At 43.1% G+C, this 27,588-nt stretch overlaps 1 protein-coding gene across 2 annotated transcripts; it reads right to left on the bottom strand.

The window, feature by feature from the left end:
* Positions 1-200: 200 nt before the first annotated feature.
* Positions 201-27,588, bottom strand: CMTR1 (cap methyltransferase 1). Of its 2 annotated transcripts, none has more exons than XM_071739349.1 (24): positions 27,117-27,588; positions 25,761-25,898; positions 23,093-23,235; positions 20,578-20,736; positions 19,181-19,273; positions 18,509-18,580; positions 17,820-17,914; positions 17,643-17,715; positions 17,237-17,435; positions 14,593-14,711; positions 14,263-14,359; positions 12,953-13,085; positions 12,223-12,402; positions 11,714-11,770; positions 10,720-10,777; positions 10,023-10,091; positions 9,726-9,857; positions 9,106-9,228; positions 8,331-8,422; positions 7,661-7,729; positions 6,194-6,241; positions 5,497-5,609; positions 4,885-4,993; positions 201-3,115 (listed from the first exon to the last, which is right to left on the bottom strand). In XM_071739349.1, exons 2-24 carry the CDS (start codon positions 25,888-25,890, stop codon positions 2,983-2,985), a joined length of 2,496 nt encoding a protein of 831 aa, XP_071595450.1. In that variant the 5' UTR covers positions 25,891-25,898; positions 27,117-27,588; the 3' UTR covers positions 201-2,982. The 2 variants fall into 2 exon arrangements, with proteins under 2 accessions (XP_071595450.1, XP_071595451.1); XM_071739350.1 differs by having other exon boundaries at positions 25,761-25,895; positions 27,430-27,586.

Genomic DNA, 27,588 nt, shown 5'->3' with positions numbered 1-27,588 from the left:
GCATTTGCTTCCTTTGGGTGGAAAAGCAGCCTACCATGCTGCAGAGGAGTGCTGGAGATTGTTCCCTCTAGTCCCCTTGTTCATACACCTGGTAGCCCTGAGTGTGCATTACTTGTCAGAAAAGCCTTTAAAAAGGGAGAGCCTTCAAAACTGAACTGTGCTAGCCAGAATATTGTGGGAAGCCAAGTAAGGATGCACTGTTGAGAACTAAAGGGGCTGTATTGGTCATAGAGACAATCAAAGCAGAGAAGTCAACACAAAATGATACACAGCCTAATAACAATGCATTGTGCAATTAATGTTCACAAACATTCCCTTCAACAAGACCTTCCTCACCCCCTTCCCAACAAAATCCCTTTGTATATACCCAGAAGCAGGGAAGCACAGTGGTTTGTGCTTGCCTTCCTGAAGGGGGATTCAGAAATAAGGTTCAGTGCATCAAAAATTAAAAGCAAATTAAAATCAGAGGAGCTGGAGGCAACTGGGTAAACTAAGTATCTGTTCATAAAAGCGAGCCTGCAGGCTAACCAGGGCTTTTTTGTAACCTCAAGAGGCGTACACCCACCCTCATGCACTGCCTAGCTACCCTTCTGTCAGCCAGCCTGCAGAAAGCCATAGCCCCCAGTGGAGGACACAACACTTAGCAAAGGAGCCTGGCAAAGGGAGGAGCATGCTTTGCTGGCATTGGAACAGCCTCAACGCAGTCCAAAGAAGTGCCAGAATTCAAATTACTTATCAGTTTAAAAAGCCAACTGCACACGGGCTTGAAAACCACAGTTGGAGGTTCTTTACTGCCCACTGAGAGAGATTCCTCCTCATCCCTCATGGAAGTGCTTTTGCAGAAACAACCACTAGTGACAAGCCTCGTTCTTTGAGAGCTAAGGGCCACTGTTTCTTTCATACATGTATTCCAGATGCTTGAGAGCAGAGGGGGTCTATAGGTCAGTAAGAGGATGCATTAACTGCTTGTCTTCACTCAGCTACTTTGACCTGGCTAATAATCACAAGTGTGGAAAAAGCAGCTCTGACTTCAGACTAACTCCCCTGCACAATATTCAATATAACTTTTTTAGAAGCTAACCTTCTGTTCCCTAAGCAAGCTTTGCCTCCTCCAGTTAACACTGAGCAACTGACTGCCAACTTCTGTGCTGCATCTTTAGCCAGGGGTGTGGTTCTGCAGTGGTCAAGGCTGCATGTAGTTTTTCATTGTGCAAGGAGCTGCAGCTATTAAGTTCATTTATACCTGTAGAGAATACTGTAGAGAATTAATACCTGGTTATACGGAGACAACTTGCTTGTGAAGACATGGAAGTGCTCCAAGCTGAGGGAGGCACAGCCTACCTGTAGGATGACATTTAACTGTGTGCTGAGAACACAAAACCTACATGTGATGCTGGGCCTTAGGTGGTGTAGGTGAGACATCTACAATATGCCATCCTTGTTATGGGTTCTTTGGGTTGGATGCAGGGCATACACCTACAAGAGAGTATTTCCATGTCTTGCTACATAAAGCTTGTTCAAATTGTACGTAAGGGTATGGAGAGAAAGAAACAAAAATCTAAACTGCTACAGATTCTAGAACTATAGCTTTCTTTAAGGCACAGTTCAGACAACCCCTAAATCAGTTTCCTCCCTACTACCAATCTGTGTTTAAAAACAAATCAAGGAAAAAAAAAAGGGGGGGGGGGGGCGGAGGAATGCAATTTTGCTGCTTAGCCAAAAGCAGTCAGCTGTGTGTCATCTTCTGATTAATATGGAAGACCTGGCAAAAGGGCCATGGAAGCCAGAAGCAGAGGTAAAACACAACAGAAGACAACTCTGAACCCAGCACAGAAGTGCATGGCAAAGTCTGTTGACACATACATACCATGCTGAGAGATTCACAGCTCAGTGCCCTCACCCCAGCTCTAGGGCCAAATGAGACATGGAGGGTTTCTAAGTCCCCTCTGACATTTAAAAAGGAAGGTCTGGTAACCTTCCCAGTGGGCACAGTCAAGGGACAGGATTTCTTCTGATAAACCAGCATGGTCAAAGTCACTGAACCCCTGTTGTTTTTTTAACCCTAACATTCCCATCATTTCCTCCAAAAAGACCTCCAGCATCCTAACCCACCTGTGTCTTCCTTCCCCCTCTGAAGATTTGGGGAATAATGTCAACTACCAAGAAACAAAGCACCTTGGTCTCAGAAATACCATGAGGCAGACCCATTCAAATTAATCCCAGGATGCTGGCTCAAGATCAGTCACTGACCTGAGGAGGTAAAATCCTTGTCACAGCAGCTTCTAGAGGTCTTAAAAAACGCCTTGCATTGAGCATATTAAATCTGTGCCAGGAACTCTACTTCACCCGTGTGGGCCTTTGTCTAACAGGATGCCATCACATAGGAATTGCCAAGTGCCTTGATAAGCAGAAGTGTTGGAGACCCCAACAATACATATTCATGTCCCAAAGCCAGCATTTCCCAATGAGCTAACACCCTCCACTGGGTAGTGCAGGCCTTTGACAAGGCCAAGGAAACAGAGCTGCCAGGAATGGTGCAGAGCCACTTGGACGTGCTGTTGCCCAGCTCTGTCACCAAGACATCTCTGCTCCTTCCCACACTCCCAGAGAAGCACAAGCCTGAGAGATCTGGTACACACAGAGCTCCACAAGCCTTGCTGAATGTTTGAACAGGAGCAAAGAAAGCTGCCAGCCCCTTGGCCTCATGCATACAGTAGGTCAGGACAAAAGGACATTAGGCCTTGGCTCCAGGAGTCACCACGGGAACTCCAGCAGCAGGCACTACCTGGGTTGTACTCTTATATACACTGCAAGGGTAGAGCCTTGTCCTGTGCCTTCTGCATACCACTCCCTGGTTAGATCACCTCCAGGATACCAGCTCTGGAGAAGACCAGGACAGAAGTTGCAGTCTCCCCAGTCTCATCAGTCCCTGAAGAATCCAAGCTGGGCTCAGCCTCCCCTGCACCCCTCAAAAGAGCAGGGTTAGGGGTAGTGTGCTTGGATGAAAGCCAGCACATCTTCCTTTGATAGCTTCTCTGGATCTTTCCTCTTCTGAGAATCATGCACTTTGACACCTTCCCCCCACTCCCAGAAGAGGCGGCTGTAATGGCAGACACTGTGGGCAGAAAGGAGAGCAAGATTATTTTGATAGGGGAGGAAAAACACTGTCACCCAGCCACAAAGTGCACTACAGAACCAGCTGCCTGGGCAATGGATGCCAGAGATATTCTAGGAGGTGCCTTCAGAAGAGGCCAGGGCACTTACCATACAAAGTCTACAGCCCGTAAGGTAGAGCAATTTCCAAGCCTGACACATTTCCATGGAAACAAGCTTGCTAATTCTGGCTTCACTCAAGATTCAGTTCAGTATTTGCTGGAAGGAGACAGGTCATGAGGGAAAACCTACCTCCCCTCAAGTTTTTGTGAGGATGAAACTTATCACAGGCCATGGAAAGGCCTTACTGAAGATTTTAGAGAGTCTGCCAGCAGCAGCAAGCTGCAATTTAATCACTCACCACAAACCTACTGGAATCAGTAATAGCTGTATAGTATATAGTAATAACTCCTATGGAGGTTTGCAAATGGACAGCACTTCAGGCTGTGCACAAGCAGCTGGGATCATCCCCTCTTTCCCAGTATGTAAAATAACCCAGCTCTGCTTGCTGCTCAGAGTTCTGATCCTACAACGCCATCTCTCACTCCATCCATCAAGCACAGCTCTCCCTCACTGCATCAACACAGTCCCAGTCACAATGAAAACAGAGCTGCTAATTAGTGCCAACACAGCAGTGGTTAGTTTTGTACAATTACTGACACTTGATACTCAGAGCTTATTTAGTGCTACTAACCTAACAAAGCAGTACTAGCACAGCAACAAGAGTATATGTCAATGGTAATTAAAGACACATTAGTACTTGCTAACCACAAGACAATTCTTCCCTTCTGGAGTCCCACACAAGCTCCCTCCACCTCCTCAACCATTCATGCACATTCATGCTGACTTACTTCTGAGTACAGAGGCAGAACTAACCCCTTCCTGACACATGGAGGGAAAAAAGCATGGCATGCCTCTGCTTCTACAGTTTTAAGCCTGTTCTTCCATGTAGGAAAGCTTAAGGATTCTTAGGAGCACTGCTGTAAGGTTGGCAAGGAGATTTCAAGTAAGAAAATCAGGAGCCCTATTTCGTATAAAGTTCTTGCTCAGAAGCACAGTCCTGAGTAGTGGTAGTGAAGGAAATCTTGAGACTACCTGAGGGCAGGGTGTACAGAACACCTCCACCCATGAGCCCTGAGGTATCTCACATGCTCAGGATTTGCTGTACTTAAGACATGGGCTTAGCCTAGTACTCAGTAGACACTTCAGCAGCCTCTGTGTTCATGTCCAATGACAAGCCACTCCATCCTTTCCTGAGGAGCTGCTACTTTTCTCTTACTCTCTCTTTTTAAACAGCTCCCAGCTACCTACAGGTTATTCCAGAGCCCGGGCTAAATGAGCTGAAGTTTGCTTTTAAATTAGCAGCCTCCAACCAAGCATTTTAAAATACAGAGATATGGCTAATTATAGTTGCCAGGCTCAGTTCCCATTTCCCTGTGTGCAGGAAGGTTCAGTAACTTGTGCTGTGCTGCAGAGAGGAGAACAAAATTGTTATATGTGTATTATTCATAGCAATTAATCACAAAATCCAGATCCAAAGTTTCCCAGAGCTAAGAGAAGGTGTCAGCTTCCTCCTGCAGCACACTCTGCTGGTGACCAAGATGCACTTGCACTGCCAGTATCTGCAAGAATACAGCACAACAGGCCTGAACTCCCTTCCAAATATCCAGACACAAACACAGCCTTGCACACATCTACACTTCCATAGCCTCAGCTCTGGCTTATACTCACTGAAAGGCTGCAATGGATTCAGAAGGGAGATAGAAGGTTGAATGCTTGGTCATTTTGTTGAAGAAGAATTTTCTCTTGGAGCTTTTGCTGTATGCCATTGTCCAGGGATCTTGCAGAGGAGTCACAGGGATCAGACAGAAAATGGAAAGGGGAATAAATATACAGTTTAAATATATAGTGCAACCTGGGAAGAGGAATCTGTAAGAATAACTGTGATGCTTCTCTTACTCCTTTTTCCTTCCCTCCCCCAAGATGACCTGCTTCCCAAGATGACCTGCTTCCCAGGCTGTTCTGTATTCACTGAGAATACTTCCTTCTCCCTGCATTTAAGAGTTGACATTCCAATGGGATACTGAAAAATTATCTCATTAAAAAAAAGAAAGTAATCAGTCATGTAAATAAATTGAGTTACCCACTCAATAGCTAATCAACCAGCAACAGAAAAGCTGATCCTATAAATATCCTAAACTTCATCCAAATCCAAACCAGCAATTAGTCTCTACCCTTCGGAATACTCCCATTAATTTTTTACCCAGTTACAGCAGGAGCAAGCCTGGTCAATACTTTTTACTTGATGATTCAAAGAGAAGTTAAATAAGGGTCTTTTCCTACCATTCACAGTCCGTACGATGTAGAGTCCTGTGGGCACAAAGTGCCGATCGTCTCGGCCAGTGTAGGATAACCGGGGCACCCCCCCTGAGCTCTTGATGATTTTCATCTCTAACCTGGATGTGGAGAGAAGGCACTGACAGAAGTTCCTCGTTTCTCCCTTTACCATCTTCTTGCACACAATATGCTACCTGAACACCTTCTCCAGAGTGAGAACAGTGAAAGCCAACAGGGCTGCCCATCACCACATTCTGGAGAATTCATTGCTTCCCCCCTCAAGGCTAGAGAAACCACTCAGAGCTGTCTAGATCAGCCAGCAAACCAAGGGCTGCAAAGAAAGATCTGTGATGATCTACCACACTTAATCCCAACAGGATTCTCAATTCAGATATACACTCTCAATCTTTCAGGCCAGTGAGAAGCCACTGACACTTCTGCTCACAAACTCAAGCACCATTGCTATCCCTGCTGTAGTAAAACACATTGGCTGCATCTATAGCATTAGAACTCAGCAGAACCATCCTCTGAGTCAGAAGTACCCCAGAAACAGCAGCCAACAGCTGCACAAGCTCTAACAGCTTTGTCTCCAGGACTCCTCAAGCACAGATCAGCACATCTCTCACATCTCTTCTATCCCTGTGCACTAGTGACTGATAACCTCAGTGGCCCCTGAAGTCTCTCATTTGTGCCAATCACTTACCTCACAAAAATCTTCTCTATTTCCTCCAATCTGTACACTTCCTTCACTCTGGGGTAAAAGAAAAAAATGTGATTAAAAAAAAAATAAATTAACTGTCCTCTTCTTCTGTTCCAGCCACAGGGAGTAGCCAGACAGCTCACTTGTAGAGCATGAGATGGTGGGGCATTCCTGAGGTTCATCCTCCTCAATATTATGCTCCAGTGGCTTATTTCTCCTGTCCTGAGGAAACCTGACACCTGGATGCTCATGGCTGTGTTGTTGTAAGGAGCATGAGTGTCCCAGCTGCTAAGGAAACTGTGCATTTTTACCAGAGGCTGAGTATACAGAAAAGAACAAAGTCAGGTGCTTTTGTTTTCCCACAAGATAAATTCACCAAGGTAACAGCCACAGGCAATTTCTGGTCTCAGCATGGCCATGCTGGTCTGCAAGTAAAACTTAACTGCCTCACCTTTTTTTTTGTTTGTTTGTTTTGTGGTGTTTGTTTTGGGGTTTTTTTGTTTGGTTTGGTTTTAGGCAGTAAGGATTATAGGGAGCCATCATTCTTATTATTATGTCAGACTGCTTTTTTGTTGTTGTTTTGAGTCACAGAAAAACAAATGGAAGGTTTCAAAAGCACTGCCTCTGATCCAACACCCAACCACCCATTTCCCACGCACTTATTTAAGTATCAGGCTTCAAAGAGCACAGCTTGAAGACCTTTTCACATGACCCCTCTGCAACCAATTTCTACAGCTCTCCTCACCTCAACTTCAGTCCCCCCAACATTTTGAGCTCTTCCAGTTAGTGTAATCCATAGAATCATAGAATGGTTTGGGTTGGAAGGGACCTTAAAGATCATCTAGTTTCAACCCCCTTGCATGGGCAGAGACTCCTCCCATCAGACCAGGTTGCTCAAAGCCCCATTCAGCCTGGCCTTGAACACTTCCAGGGATGTTGCATCCACAAGTTCCCTGGGCAACCTGTTCTGATGTCTCACCACCCTCACAGTGAATAATTTCTTTCTAATGTCTAACCTAAATCTGCACTCTTCCAGATCAAAGTGATTCCCCCCTGTCCTATGACTACATGCCTTTGTAAGAAGTCTCTTCCCAACTTTCTTTCTGGTCCCTTTCAGGTACTGGATTCTGTGTCTTGAGCTTAATTGAGATCCCATTCAATCTTTTATTAAGCCACCAAGGAAAACATCCTCTTTTCCTTCCTCCAGCCTCTCTCACAACAGCAGAGTGCTCCTAAAGGCATATATTTGAAATCAACATCGGCCAGTGCACATACGAAGAAAATATGACTGTCTGATATATGAAAGAAGGGCACAAATTCTTCACTATCAGCCTTTATCTTAGATATTTAAAGGCCTTTTAGCCTCTTTCCATTGAGCATAATGGAACTATGAATTTCATCTGCTAATCTTCACATTCCAACACACTGAAATCAAAGCTCACCAGGCTGAGGGAAAGAGTGGTCACTCACCGGATGGGGTTCATATCTGGCCGGCTTGGTTTAGAAACAGCTTTGACAAACTTCTCTGCCAGCTGAATCCTGAACGAAGAAAAGAGAATCCAGCACTTTAGTGAGATCTTTGACACAGGAGGTAATATTTTCAGGTAAATTTTTCAGCAGAATAAACTATTAGACACTTTAACACATGCAGACTGCCTCCACCACTAGCCAAGTGGGTACTGAGCAAGACTTTTTGTCCACCCTGCCCTCCCAGTTCAGTTCCCAGTGATACTGGCTATTATCCACTAGGTATGGGTCTCCATAGCTTCCCCTAAAAGCCCACATGATGCTGAATACATTGGTGTATCAGTAGGAAAGGAGGACTAGTACAGACATCATGTCCCCGAGGAAGGAAGCAGAAATGCTTGTTCCTTCTACCTCAGCCACTTATCAGCTATGCCCATTCAACTCAAGTCTATGCAGACTGTGCCTGGCTTACCCCAGACTAAGAAAGGAGCTAAATCTTCCTTTATACACAGAGAAGGTACAGTCAGAAAAGGCTGTACACATTTCACTTCAGAGCGGGTTCATACACAATTCATCCTTATAGTAGTGTTTCAGCTGACTGCAGTTGTCTCCCAGTGCTCAGTGTTCTGCTTTAGTGTGAAAGCAGAAATAAGTTTCTCCAGATGCTACATACCTCTGGTTGAAATGCTGGTTTCGAACATCATTGCCATTCAGCACCAAGACATCAAGGATGTGGATGGCACTGATTTTTCGCTGGGCTTTCCCCTAGGGAAGGAATACAGATACTTACTACTCAGGCTGCTGCTTTTTCAGCTTTGATTTACAGTCCATTTTCTGACAGGATATCAGTCTCTTCTAGCAAGAAAGCACTTTTCCAGATGTTAAAGGCACACAAATTCCCAGCTGCCTGTTGTACAGTGATATGCTGCCCTGCAAGCACTGGTGTATCTCACTACACAGTTTTGTCTCAGGGGAGGAACAGGGAACATGGCTGTCATCTCCAGCTCTCTGTGCCATACTACTACTGTGCCACAGAACAAATCCCAGTGCATGACAACACCCTCAGCTGAGGTGCCAGAGGACACACAAACTCCCAGGCAGCAATACCTTAACACTTAGAATCTACCATGAGAATCTTTTCCCCAAGACCTGCAATCACTGCTGAACAGTGGCCAAAAGGCCACAGAACACATCATGTTGGGAATGTCATCTGCTACTACACAGCAGCAGCACGTCAGGCCCAAAGTGTTTTCCAAACCAAAAGCTTGTACCTCTATCACTGGACAGAAAAAAGGGACTCAATCCAAGAGAGTTTCTCTAAGTAACGTATACAAAAAACCTTGCACGAGGCACAGATGGAACATGCAGTCTCCAGTGTTTTATAAAGAAAAGATGAAACTGCTCATTATATTTGCAGCCACTTAGTAAATGAAAGAATAGCCTCCTACCTCTCCTTTCAGCTCATAAACAATCTCCACTGAGAGAAGGGTATCTCTTGGCAGCTCTGTTTTCAAATCCAGCTTTGTCCAGCGGTCTGATTGGCGACCATCCCAGGTGTAGATCTGTGATTTCTGTGCGTGTAGAAGGCAGAGTCAGATTCAGTCAAAGCTTCATGAGGGCAGGGGCTGAGGGGAGACCTCTGACTAACTGGAGAGAAGCTCTCAGAGAATCTTTTCTGTCACAGAAGTTTCTTTGTCAGAAGTTTTCAAGAAGAACCTTAATCTCTCCATCAAAGGAACAAAAACACTGATTCCAATTTGCCAGTGACTTTTCATACCCAGCACAAAGAACCAGAAGTAGAACAGCTTTAAGAGGATAGTGAAGATAATTAGAGAAGCTAGCAAGAGTACAGGTCTCTTGTGTAGGCTGCAGTAATAAAACCAGGGTTAATTTCTGTGAAAAGCAGTGAAGTCAGGAGAAAGAAACATAAAATACTAGCAGTCTCAGGGACTGCTGATAGGAATCCTTTCTGTCCTTTCAGGACAGGAATGAATGGGATGAAGCTGCAAGGCAGAATAGCACCATTGAAACGAACCAGCAAAACTCATGGACTGTTCTCAGCACTTACCCCTAGCCCCAAGAGGAATTTCTGCTCACTTCCAGACACCATACATCGGAAATCTAACACTTGTCGAATTTTCTCCAGTGTGCTGGAATTCAGAGGAGTGGGTTTGTAACTGAAGGTATCAATGTCTGTGCCCTAAATAGCCAAGTAAGGAAAAGGCAAATTAGACACAATACATGTAGGTAGGCAACTGCAACTTCCATATTAAACTAGAACCACTTCTTTATCTCTCTTAGTTCCTATGGGGGAAAGTTCTATTCATACTAAGAACTCTGAACAGGCTTCCAGGTAAGGTCTTACCTGGATAAGCTCAAAGAACTTGGACTTGGGATCTGAAGATGAAGGAGCAACACGAGCCTGATCAGGAATCTGAAAACAAATCCAAACAACTGATAATAAATGTTATTCTTTGGCATGTTCATAGGAACTTTCTGGTTTCAACACATGACAGAACACCCTGATGCTCAAAACTCCCGCTCTTGGGATTCCAGTCTGGAGAGGTGATCTGGCAAATGAAAGACCTTACATGCTTTGCAAATTTAATGTAGGCATACCACAGCCCAAGTGGAATGACATGCAACTTCAGAAAGTTTCAGACTAAATCTTTGATTCCATTCATATTTTGATGAACTACTGTTTCATCATAGACACACAATTAGTCTGTGAAAGCCACTGATATATCTATGGACCCACTACAGTCTGAAGCTCAGAAAAGAGAAACTGCAGACTCCTAAAAGAAGACCTTTTGGAGAGTGCTGAGTTCACTCTGTGGATGATGAAACATTCTCAGCTTGCAGCAAAGAAGCCTGCTCAGTTAAACCATACACATGAAAATCAGAAACATCCTGTTTGCTTACACAAACAGCTTGAAGTGGTCTCTGACTTTCCCACAAGACAACACACTAAGCCTTTGTCTAGGATGTCCTCTCTGCAGCTCCATTCTCATTTCACCACAGCTAAGATACCTATGTGACCTCCTGCTTGGCAGCTTACTTACCCCCCATAACTGGAGACACTCCTTTCGGATTTCAGCCTGCCGTGGCTCCACAAGTGTCCTAGAGGAAGACAGCAGACTGTTAAGATGGTGAAATCTCCTTGCTGTTTTACATATCCCAGCCCTGTAAAACTTGCATCTTTCAGTGTCTGGCTTAGGAACAACAAACATGCATTATTTCTGAACAGGTTACACAAAAGAGGATGCTGCCTTCCCCTCACACCCTACTGCACCCATCTCCAGTCCCCATGTTTAGCTGTGTGTTATGGTTTGCACTACTGATTATCATCCATCCCATGAAAGTACCACTGGGCATCATTATGTTCAAGAACTTATGTATTGGTATGAACTTACGCTAATTTCCAACAGCTGAGTACATAGCCCTTATTACAAATAGCAGTGAAGTGCTGAAGGCCACACAAAAACAAGTGTCAATGTTAGGATTAACTCTTAGATAATTCCTGCCTATCAGTCTCACTCAACTTTCCATTGCCTTTTACCTCTGAACAACACCTCAACAGAAAAGTCATGCCAGGGAAACAGCTATACATTGCAGTGCTTTAGGTTTATGCAAGAAATTAATGTCATAAGGTTTAGGTAATTCTAGGGTTCTAAACTTGGATGCTTTCAATTGACCCAGGAAAATAAAAAGCTATGAACCATGCACAACTTAGATGGTTACTGCATAATCAAATGGGAGTTACTTTTCTGCTTACATCTTAAGTAGGAACAGGCCTACTTATGGTAGTAAAAAATCATGGAATGCACAGAAGCCTTCTCAACAAGGGTGGTACCAACTTGCAGGTCTCCAGCCACTTACAAGCTTCTGCAAGTAACTCAGGCAGAGACACAAATTGAGCTACCTAGAAGCTCTATTCAGTTTACTGACTCCAAAGATCAGGTAAAGTCAAATCCAGGACACAATAAAGAAGGGCAAAACAATTAATCTGTGGTAGATTAATTCAGTCCTTACTGAAAGACAGAGGAATATACTCACGTGTCTTGAACAAAAGCACGAATTTTGGCTAATGCCTTTATCTGAACTTTGCAGTGGCTGAAAGAGAGGACAAGTTTCAGTCAGGGAGAAAGTTAATCCCCCACAAGATTCTTCTACTCTTCAAAGTGAGGAAGAGTGCTGGAACAACAGGAGGAAGCCAGCCTGATCGCCACTGAGCAGTTATGTACCCAAAAGAGATACAGAACACATTAAGTCATGTTGGCAATACCATCTGCTACTGCATGTAGAACAACAGCAGTACATTGGGTCCAAAGTGTTTTCAAAATACACAGTATCCGAGTACCACACAGTACTCAGAGGCCAAACAGTGAGTAAACAGCACTTCTCTCTGCACAATGTTCCTCTGCTCTGCTAAGCCTCTCAGGGAGCAAAAGCACAGCAGTGTATAAGCATCAACATCTACCTCCTTGAGTGCAAGAAGCTACACTGAAAGCCACATTGGTTAACCTTTCTCCAGCCAGCAGCCCTCACTGCCCATGGGCACTCACTTTTCATTGGACTGGACAATGTAATCATAGAAATCCTGGTCGCCTTTGATCACATTCAGTGGGACAACAAGATTCACATCCACGTCAGAGTTGCGCAGCTGGTTCAGCCTGATGTTCACCATGAAGAGATAGTCCCGCACATCATCAATCCCTAGCTTTAATCCTTTGCATATCACATACCTGCAGACCAAGGCAGAGAGATCATGTGAATTCAGTTCTTCCACACAGCCAACTTTTCTGCCACCCTCATTATCAGGACAGTTTCCTACATCCCAGGAAATATTTACTTCTGTGTATCCTTAGGAAGATACAACCTCACCTGTCATACATTATATATTTTCTACACTCTGGAAAGACTAGGAAACTCAACCCCGTTTTAAAACCCTACAGATCCCCCTTAAGTAGTAAATCAATTCTGCTAACCTTGATAGGTACAATGATAACACACATTCACTGAACACACTTCACTGAAACCAGAGCTGTTTAATGCAAAACAGAACTTGTTAGATATTCTGTTCCACTGCTTTCTCCCCAGAAAGGTTATTTGGCAAATATTTATTTTACCCTGTCAAACATCATAGTTTGCTAAGCATCCAAAATTTTTCCTCCTTCAAGACAGCTGCCATTTGAGGCAGGTCACAGAGCCTCCACTAGACTTAACCAAATCCACCTATCACTGTATTTTGAGGACAGGGTTTCTTTAGTAGTCCCTTGTGCTCAAGAATCTCACCTCTCTGAGTTGGCAGGGCGGCTTGTCACAGGTTTAAAGATGCACACTCGCTCAAAGCAGCAATACAGAAGATAAACAAGTCCCACACTGAATGGAGTAAACAGGTCAAAGGTTTTGCAGACAAAATGTCCTCCTGTTAAAAAGAGAGGAAGCACACCTATGCCATCAGATTTTAAAGGAAATCACCTCGGTAACAACTTCTTCTGCAGAACTCATAGGAGTGTTTTTGTACAAATAAACAGAATCTAAAACACATTCATGAAGTGGGCCAATGATCCTCCATAAATCCTCTTCCCCATACCTCTGGAGTGAAGAGCAGATTTCTGTGACCAGGATCAAATCAGTCACCATGCTGTCTCACCAGCAAACTACCTATCCACTCTCCATAATCCCCTTCCAGGCCCAAACAAAGCCTTCTGGCATAGCTGACAAAGGGTACCCTGTGGCACAGATGTGACAACAAGACACCTCAGGCTAAAGGAAAACTAACAGATGTTATCTAAACAGAGTAACTCACTTTCTAGAAAGAAAAGAATCTATGTTGCCTTTTGCCTTCAAATAAGAATCCCAATTTCCCCAAGCAAAAAGCAGTCTTAACAGACCTATTATCTACCCAGACAGTAAAGACTTGAAGAAGGTTGTTCCCTTAACCACCTCACATTTGAGACTACTGCTAAGTAGATAATTGTCTCAGCTACGTCTAAACATAGGTCACAAAACAAATGATAACATAATGAGCATTTTTATCTTCTGTGTCAGTGCCAAATGCTAACTATACACATCAGAAGAGAGGAGCCATCAAAACCAGATAGAGATGTAATGTCCATCATTTGGCAACAATGAGATACAGCTAGGACAGTGTGAGACATCATTTTGTTCTGATCACAGAATTGGCAGATTTAAAGGAGAAAAGCCACAAGTTAGAGGGAAGGATGAACTGGATAAACACCAGCCCATTCTTAGAATATTCAAGGAAGATAGTGTCATAAAACTCAGATACACTGTCCAACTATCACACTGGTGACGTTAGCCCAAGACAGCTACATAACACATTGTAAGAGCTCTAAACTAACACATTTTACCTCATGCTTTTAATTCAAAGCAAAACAGATGTAGGTAATCTTATTTTTCTGTCCCACTTCTCTTAACTTTGTGACAACCATCTCAGGATGTATGAGTACACACTCAGTTCTGTGCAACTTCTGACTCACTACAGAGCTGACTTCACAACATGTTAATAAACATTGTACCCTCTGCAGTGCCACACACACCTTGGAGAAGGGGGAGGAAGATTAATAGGTAAAACATACCTGTGCGAACAATGGACAATGCTGTAAGGAACTGGCAAAGCATGAGCTGTTTGCTTAGGATTTCTTGCAGATTGTTCTGACCCTCCACTGAGAAACCCTGAAAAGTACATAGCATATGATTTGTATCTCCACAAATCTCAAAGGATTTTGTACAGATAAATCACAGAAATTTCTGTTTCTTTAAGATAAAAAAAAACAGTCACCAGGACTTTTAATGGCAAGCCTTGAAGAATTTCACATTGTAACTATGGGCACATGTCAAATATCCTACTATTTGCAGACTGAGGTACCAGTTTTGGTGATCTGTGCAAGAAAAAGAAATGGACCAACCCCATCAGCCATTAAGAAATGCACTCCCTTGTGATCAGTATTGTCCAAAACAAAATTCCGGAAAGCAGTAATGTTTTCTGGGCGAGTAATGTCTCCATCTCCATCAATCCCTCCCTCTCCTACGAGGAAAAGAGAAGATAATTACTAACATGTTTGCAAGTACAAACAGAAGACCAGTTTGAGCAGGTGATCTACTGTATTCAATCAACATTTAGTCAGAAATTACACAGACCTGGATAGGCAAACAAGCATTAACACATTGCTCTGTTCAACACCAATGATACTCGTTAATTTAGGAAAATTATTCAGATTCTGTAGGTAGTGTTAAACAAAGCCATATAATAACCATGCTCAAATGATGAGCTGTACATAAGTCTCAGCAAAAGATAAATCATTCACTGCCCTCCCCTGAGATGAGAACTGACTATATGACAACATAATATTCTTATCCAAGTATGAATGACACATAGCTAATGCTACTAAAAACAAGGTTCAACCTCACTGCACAGCTAACCTCACACCTCCCTTTTTTTTACAAAAAAGGCTAAATTACTCACATCATGCATTGGCAACCTTATACTAAGAATTCAAATCACCCCAAAGGAACACAATATACTTCTAAACACAGCCTGATCTGGAATTTCAAATAGCAAATGAAAACAAAACAAACAACCCACATAGACAAAAAAAACAACAACCCCCCCCCAAAAAAAAAAAACAAATCAAAAAAGTCACAACACAAACCAAACCACAAATAAAAAAATACCCACACAAACCCTGTGAATAAGTTTATAAAGGAAGTCAGGAAAGGAAAATAGGATTTATGCAAGAATGTTCATAGTCTTCCCATCTGGCTCTTTCTAAGAGAAGTACACCAGAAGAGTGGTGTTTCTGGGAGTTAATCTAAAGTCTAGTCTATAGCTCACCAATTCTGACTTTGAAGAAGCCTGAACTTCAATTTGGCATTAGTCCCTATAAATCTTCTACAACTACAGCTTCTGTTAACTGAACTGGAGAACTAGAAAGCAGCAGAGATCAGGATGCATGTTAGTGCTCTGATAACTAAATTCCTCATGAATCATCCTGTCAGTAAGTGAAACGACACTAGAATTTGTTACCATTCTTCACAAGTATCACTGTAGTCTACTTCCTTCCTGTCACTGGAAAAGAGTTTGTACACATGTCACTAGACTTAATGGTGTAAAAGGCAGAAAGGGATCAAGAAAATGCAAAGGCTACTAATTTCTCCAGGTATCTCCTTCTCTTCATAAGAGCACCAGTTTGCAGTGAGTAATGAAGATCCACATGCTGCAATCATTAGAATAATGTGTTTATCTGCCTTGCTGCCCTTGCCATGAACCTTCTCTATAACCTATCTCATCCTGAAACACTCACCATTCTCTAAGAGTTCACAGCCAGGTGTGAAAAAATGAGAGTCAACAAAAGTCTGAGAGGTGGAGGGGAAAAAAGCACAACAAGGGAAAAGGAAACCCTCTTCTCCATGACCATCACACTCGAGTTTCCTCTATGCAGTCTGAAATAAGGAGCAGAAATACTAGCAATCCTTGTATTTCCCTTCCTGTTCCTGGAAGCTATGCAGACAGAGGGCTCAAGCATATCAGCAGGCTTCATCCAGGAAAAGATATGCAGCAATACTATACACTTGCTTAGTCTGTCTCAAAGCAAAGTACAACGTGCTACTTTAAACCTCTTTGGATTAAGAAAGTCATTTAGTCACAGTGATTCAGATACAGTCTCTAGCCCAAATCCATTTTATTTATCTTTACTAAGAGTCCACAGTCAATTATCAAAGCAGAGCTTAGGAGGTCTGATATAGAAGCATACTGCCACTCAGGCATGTCAGGTTTCTATCTCTGGCTCTGCTGACAGATCTCAGGGTAAGTCAGGAGGGATGGAACACCACCCCTGTGAGGACAGGCTGAGCACTGAGGTTGTTCAGCCTGGAGAAGGCTCTGTGGAGACCTGTATGTGAAGGGCACCTAAAAGACATGTGGGGAGGGACTTTTTACAAGGACATGCAGTGACAGAACAAGGACGAATGGCTTTAAACTGGAAGAGAGTAGATTTAGGTTAGGTATTAAGAAGAAATTTTAACTGTGACAGTGGTGAGACATTGGAACAGGTTTCCCAGAGGATTTGTGGATGCCCCCTCCCTGTAGGTGTTCAAGGCCAGGTCAGATGGGGCTTGGAGCAACCTGGTCTAGTGGAAGGTGTCCCTGTCCATGCAGGGGGTTGGAACCAGATGGTCTTTAATGTCTCCATTCTAACCCAAACCATTCTATAAGTCATCTCACTCACTGTGTTTCAGACATGGGAAGTGGGAAAAACATTGTAAAGCAATGTTAAAGCACTCAACAATTTGTAGATAAGTGAAGCACTCAACTATCAATGGGACACACATTCCCAGGGCAGACTGGAAATAGGTGCAGAAATGTGACTTGATATGCAAGCTCACCAATTTCAACCCCTTTCTCAGATGACAGCCCTCTTCTACCTTGCAAAATGGTTCCTTATAAACAAGCTGCTTTTAAATCCTCATGCTGGTATCAACCCCAGTCCCACTGGCAGAGAGGCTGCAGCATAAGCAAAAACATCAGGTAACACTGACACATGGGCTACATACCATAATAAGGTTCAAAGAGCTCACTGGAAGCAGAATAGAAGTCCTCCAGTTTAAAATCATTTGGTCCTTTCAAGGTCATGCCAAATCCCTTTGCATGCCACTTCCGCCTCCACAAGACGTACTCTGAGAAGCCCCCAGGACCAGCACACACATCAGCAAAGTAGAGCAGCTCTGGACCTTGCTCCTTTACCAAGGGCCTCTGCAAAAGGAAACTGAGGAAATTCTACTGACCCAGTAACAGCTCCCATCAGTCAAACCAGATACACCACAGACTCCACTACTCTGTCAAGAATACTCTTTCAAACACTTGTTTTCCCACCTAGTACCCAAAGGATTCTCCTTGCCCCCCACCTTCTCCATTCTCAGAGTAAGCACCACTGTTTGAAAGTTAAATAGAGGCCCTCACCCCATGGAAGTCCTTAGGGTTTGTAAACATGTAATCAAAGACATGGTCCATATTTGCCATCTTCATTGCAGCCCTGTGAACATATAAATAGGGCCCTATTAAGTTTCAACCTTGGCTCCCACAGCTGGAAGTGGACAAAAATGGGCAAGGGGCTATGCTACCAGAAGTTCAGCAAACCTGTTCAGAAAGAAAACTCCACGGATCATCTCATAGGGGTTAGACCTTGTCCGGGCACGACGCATTTCTTCTCCATCCAGCTCATCGAATACACTCTGCACACACAGAAACAAAATTGAGCTGGACCTGCCATAGGCTGGAGGGACAGATATGCACAAGCATTTCCTAGCCTCATATTTCTTTCTCCTTAGACAGCCAACTCTGTGCACAGCTTAGTTCACCAGCACAGAATGTTCTATCCATGACACCGGCTCTTCTTCTAAGCTGAGATCTTGGGCAAATTCAGTGACTGAAGAATTCTCCAGAGCCTGATCACGTGTTTATCCACCTCAAAAGCAATCCCAGCCTAAGGTATTTCTCTCACACGTAAGACATACACTCACACTGTACTGAAGTTAACAGTAGCATGATAACATCTAGAAGATAGGATGGAAGACACAAGAAAAGAAAGGGAGCTAATTTCCTGATCTTATTCAAGTCTTAAGCCTTTCAGTTGGACTAAGAAGTTGTTTTCATTCATCTCTTTGAGGTGTGAGATGCAAAACAGGTTGCTGAACACACAGAAACCACCAGGATGTGAGGGCATACCAGCGGCATGGAGGTGAAAGAGGATGTTCTGAGCTCTCTTCAATTACTCATTTCACTTGCCTCCCTAAAACTTCAGTTCCTCTCCAAAGAACAGGACTCACCTTGCACCGCAGGACATTATGCAAAAGCTCTTCACTACAGAACTCTGTTTCATCTTCAATCACCATCTTCCTCTGGAACAGCAGGAAAACATGTAACAATTACCAAAAATGGTATCAGTCATTTCAGAATGCAACATGTACCAGTAATGAAGTCTGCTAATCACATACAAGGCTGTATTAGCAAAAGCACAGAAAGCAGGCTGAGGAATTATTTCCCTTGTTAAGACATCTTGAGATGACTGAGAGTACATTCTATTCAGAACACAAAAAGGGAGCTTCTAGGACTGTCTGCAAGCAACTAATGGCAGGAATAGAGAAGATTTATCTAAACTCTTATAGATGGACAACAATAGGACAAGATAAAATGGACACAAGCTGCAACACAAAAAGTGCCAATTAGTCATATGATTTTTTTTTTCCAGATGGGTTACCCAATACTCAGATGCTCAAATAAGCTAAGAAATTTCCATCCCTGGAGATATTCAAAACTCAACCAAACAAGCCCTTGAGCAACCTGATCTAGTTGGACCTGCTTTAAGCAGGAAGCTGCACTAGTAATCTCCAGAGGTTCCTACAGTCTAGGTTATGCTACAACTCTTTGACAAGGCAGTTGCTTCAGGCTGAGTAGACCTGTCATCTTAGGCTGGTAAGTACCAAGATCTAAAAAATTACCTTGCCCACAGTCATCCACTCCTTCAGCTCCTGGGCATCAGGGATTTCTGTGGTACACTCGAGGCACCAGTCTACCTCCTCGTAGGCACTGGGCTGCAAACACAAGACATGGGAAGAGCCAAAGATGTTTTTGCTAGCAAAATACAACAACTGATTGCTCACCAAAGGTTTGCCCCCCAAACCTACCATGACCTTAAAGTCAACCATAGAGTTTTTTCCTCCTAGTCTAGAACATGTTTATTTATTTTAATTATAAATCCAAATAAAACAAAATTCAAAAAAACCTCCACCACAAAAATCCCCATACCACTTTCCTCTCCTTAGAGTCTGATAAATAATCAAGACAAAGTACTCTCAAGGTACATTTTAGAGACACTGTAGAAGAGGCACTTGCCAAAACAACACACTTTCCAATGGTTCTTCACACATTCTTTCTCCCAGTTCTTTCTGTAAGGTTCCCTCATTCCACAACTTAACTCAGGCTTCTAACGCTTTTTGTAATCTTAAGAAGGAACTGCTTTAGCAGCTAAGATTGAAGTGATGCTACTTTTCCACAAAGAGAGACTGCTAAGATCTACTAACCTTATATTTATTATAGTATTATCATCCACAGGGTTAAATACACTTAGCTGCTGTGACCTGTAGAAATACACTGGAAAGAGAGACCTAAACCAATGAGCCTACAGAACAGGTCTCAAATTCCTGGCTCTCAAGGAACAACCTCAATCATATTTTCATCTGCTGAAGACAACTCAAAGAATGAAAAGTAAAGTACCAAATCATGCACCATACAATATTTTACAAGAATTGCTACCCTTCACTTATAGTGGCCAGGACCTTTTGGCTTACTCTCCACATGCCACTTTCCTAGGATTCAGTGTTGTGGTTTGTTTTTTTTTCTTTTTAGATATAAACATGTGGCAGCTATTTCACACAAAATAATATCAAAACTAGGCTTTACTTTCCTGACAACATCTATTTCTATTTCCCAGTTGAAGAGCTTGGCAAGACACAGGATTAGAACATCAGAGCATTTTATTAGAGACAGTTAAACACTCCCAGAAAAGATTAAAAAAAAAAAATGACCTATGCATGTATGAAAAATTCTATACAAAATAAAAACGGTAAACCCAAAAGAGCTTGATACCAATTTTCAGTCACATTCAGTACTTCAAACTCAGAAACAAATCCTACAGACCACAGTAACAATCCACCTGAAACCAATTTTGTGCCAGAAAATTAATAAAGGTGACAGAAAACAGGTTCTGGGCCTAGATAAGGTCTACCCAGCAGAGCCACTTAATGGTAGCCACTTGTGACAGACATTGAACATCATACCCAGAGAGCAAATCCTAAACACACCAACAGAAAAGGGATTCAAAACAGCAAGTACTTACCTCTGGCTCATCCTGCCAATCAATATTGAGCTCCCCATCAAATCCTTTGAGGGTCAGCCCAAAGCCTCTTCTTCCCTTCTGATTGGAGACCTCAACAATATCCTTCCTGCCCTGGCCATATTTTCCCAGACCTTCTCCTTCCCGGAAGCCCATCTTGGCCTATAAAGAAAGCAAAGGGAGCACACTGAAACAATTGGACTTGAGATTAAACACTGCTGCTGGGGTCCAAAACTAGCAGGGAAAATGGCATATCAGCCATTAAATTACTTGATTACATTTTTAATCTCAGTTGGGGCTTTCAGGCCTTAATACTGAATTCACTTAACTGAGGCAGGACACAAAGGAAAAAAAGATCTGAAGAATGATGTCTGAGACATCAGCAAACTCCAGAAGGTTCAGTAATGTAGGAACAGACTGCTCAGAGGGAGAAGCAGTGGGGAGCCTGTAGCAATTCATCACTATTCTATGATTCTATGATCACAGTGCTCAGTAAGCACAGAACATTCATAAAACAAAAGGTGCTGGTATAGGAAAAAAAAAATGTTGTGATGATATTCTTTTTGTGAATATGCACTCACATTTCAAGCATCAGTTAAAACTTTACCTAAAACTCAGAGGAGGAATGAAAGACACACTGCTCCTGAAACACATTCCCATCTCTTACGTTAAAAGAAATATGCTCGTTAACTTCTACTTTTTCAGGATTTTATCTTCATAAATTTTAGCAACAAGAGAAAAACAACAAGCAATTTCACTCCCTCTGGTATGGGTGTGCAAGAATCAGTAAATACAAGGCTTGAAGTTTCACTTCTAATGAATGTTATCCATATACTCCTTCAGGTAAGGAGTAACAAAAACATTGTCACTGTTACAATGTTACAACATTACTACCCTATAGGAGAAACAAAGGGAGAACATCTAACAGGTTTTATGCAAATGTACATGGTGTTTTCCCATTGCCTTTGCTACCCTGCTCTGAATCACATGTTGAAATACAGACACAAAATGTGACATCCACTGAGCCCATTAGACACCAGTGTTCTGACAGAATTTGAATGCATAATAATCAAGGATTATTTTCCTTTTGCTTACATAACACTACCAAATCATCACTTGATGTCACATCATTCTCTATATTCAAATTTACAGGTCTTTACAAAGGCTTTGAAAATTCAGCAGTAAAACCTCCTGTATTGTAGCAGCTGAAAGCACATATCCTAACTGACTCAGGAGAGACTTCTCACAGTGAAAGACAGTCTCATGCTACAATCAGCAAACTGCAGCCCAGTGACAAAAATCTATGTGGACAGTTTCTGAATTATCAGCAACAGGTTTTAACAACAGAGAGGACCAAATAGCAACTCTCAGCCCCCTGGACCCTTTTCGAATCCAGTTAGAGCTGAAAGTTCTTATGCAGAGGTATGATCCTGGTAGTCAGCAGCACTCCAGCTCCTTGAAGGGCAGGATTTCCCTATTCCCACTTCTAGCAGCAGCTATCACCTCCCTGCTTCTTGCTGAAGACAACTTCTAACTTGGCAAAGGCAGGTGCAAGCTGGACTACCATCATGGAAAGATAGCTGATCCAGGCTCCTGCAAGTACAGCTCAGAACAAAACGAGACACAAATTCAGTCACCAGTTGAGCCACAGAGTTTCTGTCACATTTCAAGTGGCACACAACAATCTGTTTCATTCTCTGCTGCCCTTGGAAATAACTTTTTTTTCTCTCCTATCAAGAATGGAAATTCTTTCAGACTTATGAGATAGTCACCATACTATGGTGAAGGTTTGTACCAGACAGTAAGTGTAACACCATGTAGCAAAAGAGACTCCTCTACAGCCTACTATTGCCTTTGAACTCAAGAACAAATTACGGAATTTGAAACCACCAAGAGACAATCAACCATTCTCTCAGAACTTCCTAAAAGTATTTTCTTCCCCACACTAACACTGTTGCAATCGAGGTGTAAGTGACCACCTTCAAATTTTAGTTGTCACTATCATGCTGTCACTGTTGTTCACAGCATCCTACCTTTCCAAGAAAGTTCTGGTCCTACATAAAGCAGAGTGGCACTACTTGAAAGAAAAAGAAATATCTTAATAATTAAGGTAATAATTCTACAAAGGTACTCACCAGAAAGCCTCCTAGACCAAACAAATTAATGTCAACCACAAAATTTATTAAAGCCTCTCTTACAAGGCATTTAACTGAAGCATTGCATAGTAACATACAGTAGGACTTTTTCCAAGCTCAGCAAGCTGCCTGACTCAGAGATCCTTCCCTTCAAATTCACCTTCCTGCCTTGAACATGAGCCAGCTTTCTTTTTTAACAGATTCCCTCCAACCAAGCTCCCTCAGCCTCCCCCACTTGCTCTGTAGCTGGCTCAATGAAGCAGAGAAGCAGAGAACACTGAAGGAGGATCAGAGTCAGAATCAAAACCTTTTAAAAAAGACTGGTCTTTTCACTTTGCTCTCATCAGGTCTTAATAGCTTGGTCCAAAACTATTTTGCCTTACCATGAGCTTTTGGGAGACACTGTTATACATGGAGTAGCGAGATGAAGTGCCTTCCACAAGAGAGTCTTGTTTGAACTCATTGCTGAAGACTGGTCTTTTCTCATCACTCTCACTCTCAGACCCACTGCTGCTACTCGAAGACTCTGAGGGGGGGAAGAAAAAAAGTGAGACAACAAATATGAAAATAAGAAAAAGGAAGACAGACACACCTCAGTAATCACACTCAGACCTATACAATGTGACTCATGAAATCTTTTCAACACACTCATAGAGGACACTCTCTCATCACAGACATGATATGAGAAGCATGCAAGTGTGTGGAACCAACACCTTCTTATCTGCCCCTTTGCCTTGGGGACAAACAAAACCTCTCTGAGACAATGGATTCCAAGCCCCTCAAAGGCCAGGCAAACCCCACTACAGCAGCACTGCCTTTGCAGTGACCCTGAAGAACTGACCAAGTCCAGAATTCTCTGCCAAGAATAATGACAATTACTGACACCTTGATAAGACATACTGGATTTTCGTATCTCTAACTTAAAAAAAAATCCACAGCAAACACCAAAAGGCCAACACTGCAGAAACAAAGTAGATTTGCATCCCTTAGGACCCATATTAAATTTCAGTTTGATCCTACTACTCACCTCGATGGTGAAGATCCACCAGTTCACTACAGCAAATGAGGCAGCTTTTCACCTCTAGAGTTGACTGATGCATACAAACCCAAGTGAAAGACAATGTCAGAGACACTAATCTAGTTTAAAAATACCCTGACAGAGATGAAGGTTAGAGGATGAACGGAATCAAGTCAATGGTCTACTCAGGGTCACGGGTACCACTATACAAACTCAAAATAAATTTGTCACCTGAATCTGATGCAGTGAAGCCTTCACGGGCACCAAACAATGAAGTCTGTCTCTGCCCAGCTCCACCCCAGGATCTGCTTGGTCTGTAGACCCAGAACCTTGGTCTGTATGAGCTGTACAGTTTTACTGCTGCTCTAAAGTTATGAGATGCCCAAACCTCTTTGCTCTGAGTTGGATGTAACTGGAATCTGGGCAGGGATCATGGTAGTCATCTCATGTTTGACAGCACCAACCTTTGAGGCTTCCAGTTTAAGACAAGGAAGGTCATGATTTAACTTCTGTTTGCAATCTTATATACAGACCTTGATTTTCCAATGTCTGTAACACGAGCTGCATTCCTCTTTCCTTCACAAAGTTCTTATATATGAACAAGATCACAAAGGATTTTGGTTTAGGGTCAATTACTGCATTCTGTTTCTCCAATACAAAGCTTCAATTAACTTTGTTGCCTGCTTTTGAGCTGTCTCTTACCTTCCAGAGACTGATGAGGTGCCCCAAACACAATACCCACTAATTAAATCTCAAGAAAGGTTCTCCACAGCTCTTCTTGCTTTTAACATTTACTAGACCATTCTCACCTGAGATTAGATCTCAAATCACTGCTCTCCCCAACATTCTTTTTCTCACTGAAAACCACAATGGGTGTAACACACCACTGAACAATTAACCCTTTGTTATGTTTCTTAAACATAAGACTCATGGTGTATTTTGATCAATATATGAACTTAATAATCAAAAGGGGAAAAAAGATTTTTAAAATACTGGTTTGAATTTTTTAGCTTAGCCCTGAGTGCACACTACTGCACTCCCTACCCCAGCTCTACCACCCTGCAGCTCTAACCTCCTCACTCCCCTCCAGCCTTGCCAGACAGGTACACACACCATTCCCTGCCACTGTGATTACTCCCAGACTTACACACTCATTTTCCATACCTCCACCCATTTCCACAAGATGAACTTTTCTTTGTGTTCAGGTCCCTTCTCACTAAGACTTTGTGACCACAGGAAATCCCCAGACAGAAGAAGCAGACACAACCAGGAGGCAACCTGAAATACCATCCTGGGAGAGTGTAAAACACCCTGCAACAGCAATACCAATCACATAGGGCACTTGCCTCCTCTTTGGTACAACCCAAGCTCCAGGTGAGAAAGCACACTCCAACTTGAGAAACAGCAGGTAAATAATTTAGTTAACTCTGAAAAAGTTTTTCTTTCCACAACCAAACAGCTGTAAGCTCTTACAACTCCTTCCTCCCCCTAAAAATCACACCAAGCCAGGAAGAGACAGAGCTACAATGCAAGAGTCCTGATCAAGCATCCTTTGTATTCATCTCAGTCTATCACAATTGCAAAAATGTGGCAGGATTAACAATTCTTTGTTTTTATTTTTTAAACAGTGATGAATTACAGTAGCTCTTTATGTCACAACACCTGCAGCTCCTCACTGTTAAAAGTTCCCACAACAGAGACAACTGCTGAGATGGAAGAGATTAATGATACTTATACATTACAAGGATCTTTACAGCTTTGGACCATGCACTTCTCCTCTACCTCATGATTTATTTTCTATGTCTGAACTCATACAGTTCCCAGAACAAACTGTTTACACAAGATTGTAAAAAAGCTCAAAAAAATTCATACTAATCCCAGATTGTGAACAGAAAAAAATGTATTTTTTCCCCTGAAGAGAGAGCATGCCCTTGGAAGATCAGGCTATCAACTGGGATTCAGGACACATGGGGTTAATTCCTAGTTATTACCTAGATTTCCCACAGCAGCACATACTTTATCTACAACCTTACCTTGAGTAGTATGATTACTAAATTGAGTTTCATCATCTGAAGTAGAACTGAGGGTTAATCCCAATTCTTCTATCCTCTTCTTCTGCTTCTTTTGAGGGCTGCTAAATTCGGGTTCTGTCCTTCTCTTCATTTTTGCTGAAAGAAAATGAACACACTTAGTAAACACACTTAAGCAAAATAACTTTCACTTGCACGATGATGGGTAAGGTGCAGCAGCCTGGTGGCACAGTTCATGCTATGGACTATGCTTCTCAATTTAAGTCTGATTTAGATAAAACTATTGGCTTCTTTTGAACCTACCTTTTTAATAGCTAGTCAAACAAAAGCACAGAAACTATGCAGACACTTCCCTATTAAGGATGACTTGAATTTCAAATCATTTATACAACCTATTTTCCATTTAATGCTTGTAAACAACCCAGACAACACCACTTAGATAACTTAAATACATGAGTGGGTTACTTCTAACAAATCAAAGACTCATTTTACCCAAACACACCCAAAAAAATGAGAACATAAGATCAGTCTAATGGAGACCATGCAAGGTGGAACACGTTTCTCACGAGAGACTCAGAATACCTCTGACCTTATCTCTGTGAATGTTAATTAATAGGAAAATTCTCCTGCATGACTTCTATAGCAGAACTTTATTAAATACATGTGCTCAAGTTGGGGGGTGTTTGTGTTTTTCACCAAGAATCACTGGCAAGGTATCAACCTTCTGGATGTAGATGATAAACTTTGCATAAACCCAGAGAAAGGACTAACACTTAAGAAGTTACAGAAGCAAGCTGAGAAAGCCCACAGAGCAGGAAAAAACAAGGAAAAAAGGTGAAAATTAAAATGCACAGAAGCTCTGAGCATTGGCTAAACCTCCCTGCTATGGATAAAATGTAACAAAAACCCATCAGTGCTTATTATTCTATATAGAAATGCTGGGATAAAAAAGATGCCCCAGGTCACCATCAATTTGAACCCTGTTACCTACAAACCTACACAGTGTAGGTTAAGGCCAGTTCCTTTAATCATCCCCACGACTCTGACTGCAAAATCTTTTGAAACCATCAAGCCTGCACTATGGCTCAGGCATCTTTTCCAAGTTCATTTACAATAAAGTTAGGTTACAGCCAACTGGTATTGACCTGCTCATGTGTCAATTTAACGGTTTCCTCCCTTGCTTAATCTGTAACAATCCGAGAACAAAACTTCCTATTTTTTCTCAGTACAACCTCTCACAAGGGTAACAACACGGTCTCAATCCGGCACTGCTGCTCTTTGCAAGACTCCCTCCCTCCCCACGTTCCCCCGCACACCTGCTGCTTCCCTGCGAGGCTTCAAACGACACGAAATTAACTGCGGGTGAAGGCCCCGTGCCCGGGGGCACAGGCAGCCGGGAGGCAGGGTGAGCCCCTCGGGAGCACAGCCCCTCACGCTCGGTAAGGCGGCGGCAGCCCCCGACCGCCTGCCCACGGCCGCCGCCTTCCCCGAGGTGACCCCGCAAGCCGCTCCTCCGCCAGCCGCTCGCCCACAGGGACCGCCGGGGTCACGCAGAGCTCACTCCCGGTACCGGGGGTCAGGCAAACCGGCGGTGGGCCGAGCCGCGGCGCCCATGCGGCGGGAGCTGCCGGGAGCGGATCCCGCTCTGCGCGAGCAGGCGGGCGGCACTCACGGCAGAGGAGGAGGCGGCGGGGCGGGGGCTGTGGGGGCCGCTCGGGCCGGCTCCGTGTCCCAGGTCTCCGTAGCCGGGGGGACGCGGGCCCTTCCTGCACCGACCCGGCGGTTTCGATTCCCGGTTCGGCCCCGCCCCTTCCCCCGGGTCCTCCCCGGA

Source organism: Heliangelus exortis, chromosome 3, assembly GCF_036169615.1.
Source record: "Heliangelus exortis chromosome 3, bHelExo1.hap1, whole genome shotgun sequence".
In the NCBI taxonomy this organism is placed as follows: domain Eukaryota; kingdom Metazoa; phylum Chordata; class Aves; order Apodiformes; family Trochilidae; genus Heliangelus; species Heliangelus exortis.
Note: the sequence above shows the minus strand (reverse complement) of the source record. Positions and strands in the feature narration are given on the sequence as shown.

Bases quoted from the DNA above. Each gene is read 5' to 3' on its own strand.
- CMTR1 (XM_071739349.1), bottom strand. From the start codon at position 25,890: ATGAAGAGAAGGACAGAACCCGAATTTAGCAGCCCTCAAAAGAAGCAG. The intron at 10,092-10,719 runs GTAAGTAAGCTG...ATTTGTTTTCAG, and splicing joins AGTGTCTCCAGTTATGGGGG to ATTCCTGATCAGGCTCGTGT. The intron at 4,994-5,496 runs GTAGGAAAAGAC...CTCCTCTGCAAG, and splicing joins CATCGTACGGACTGTGAATG to ATCCCTGGACAATGGCATAC.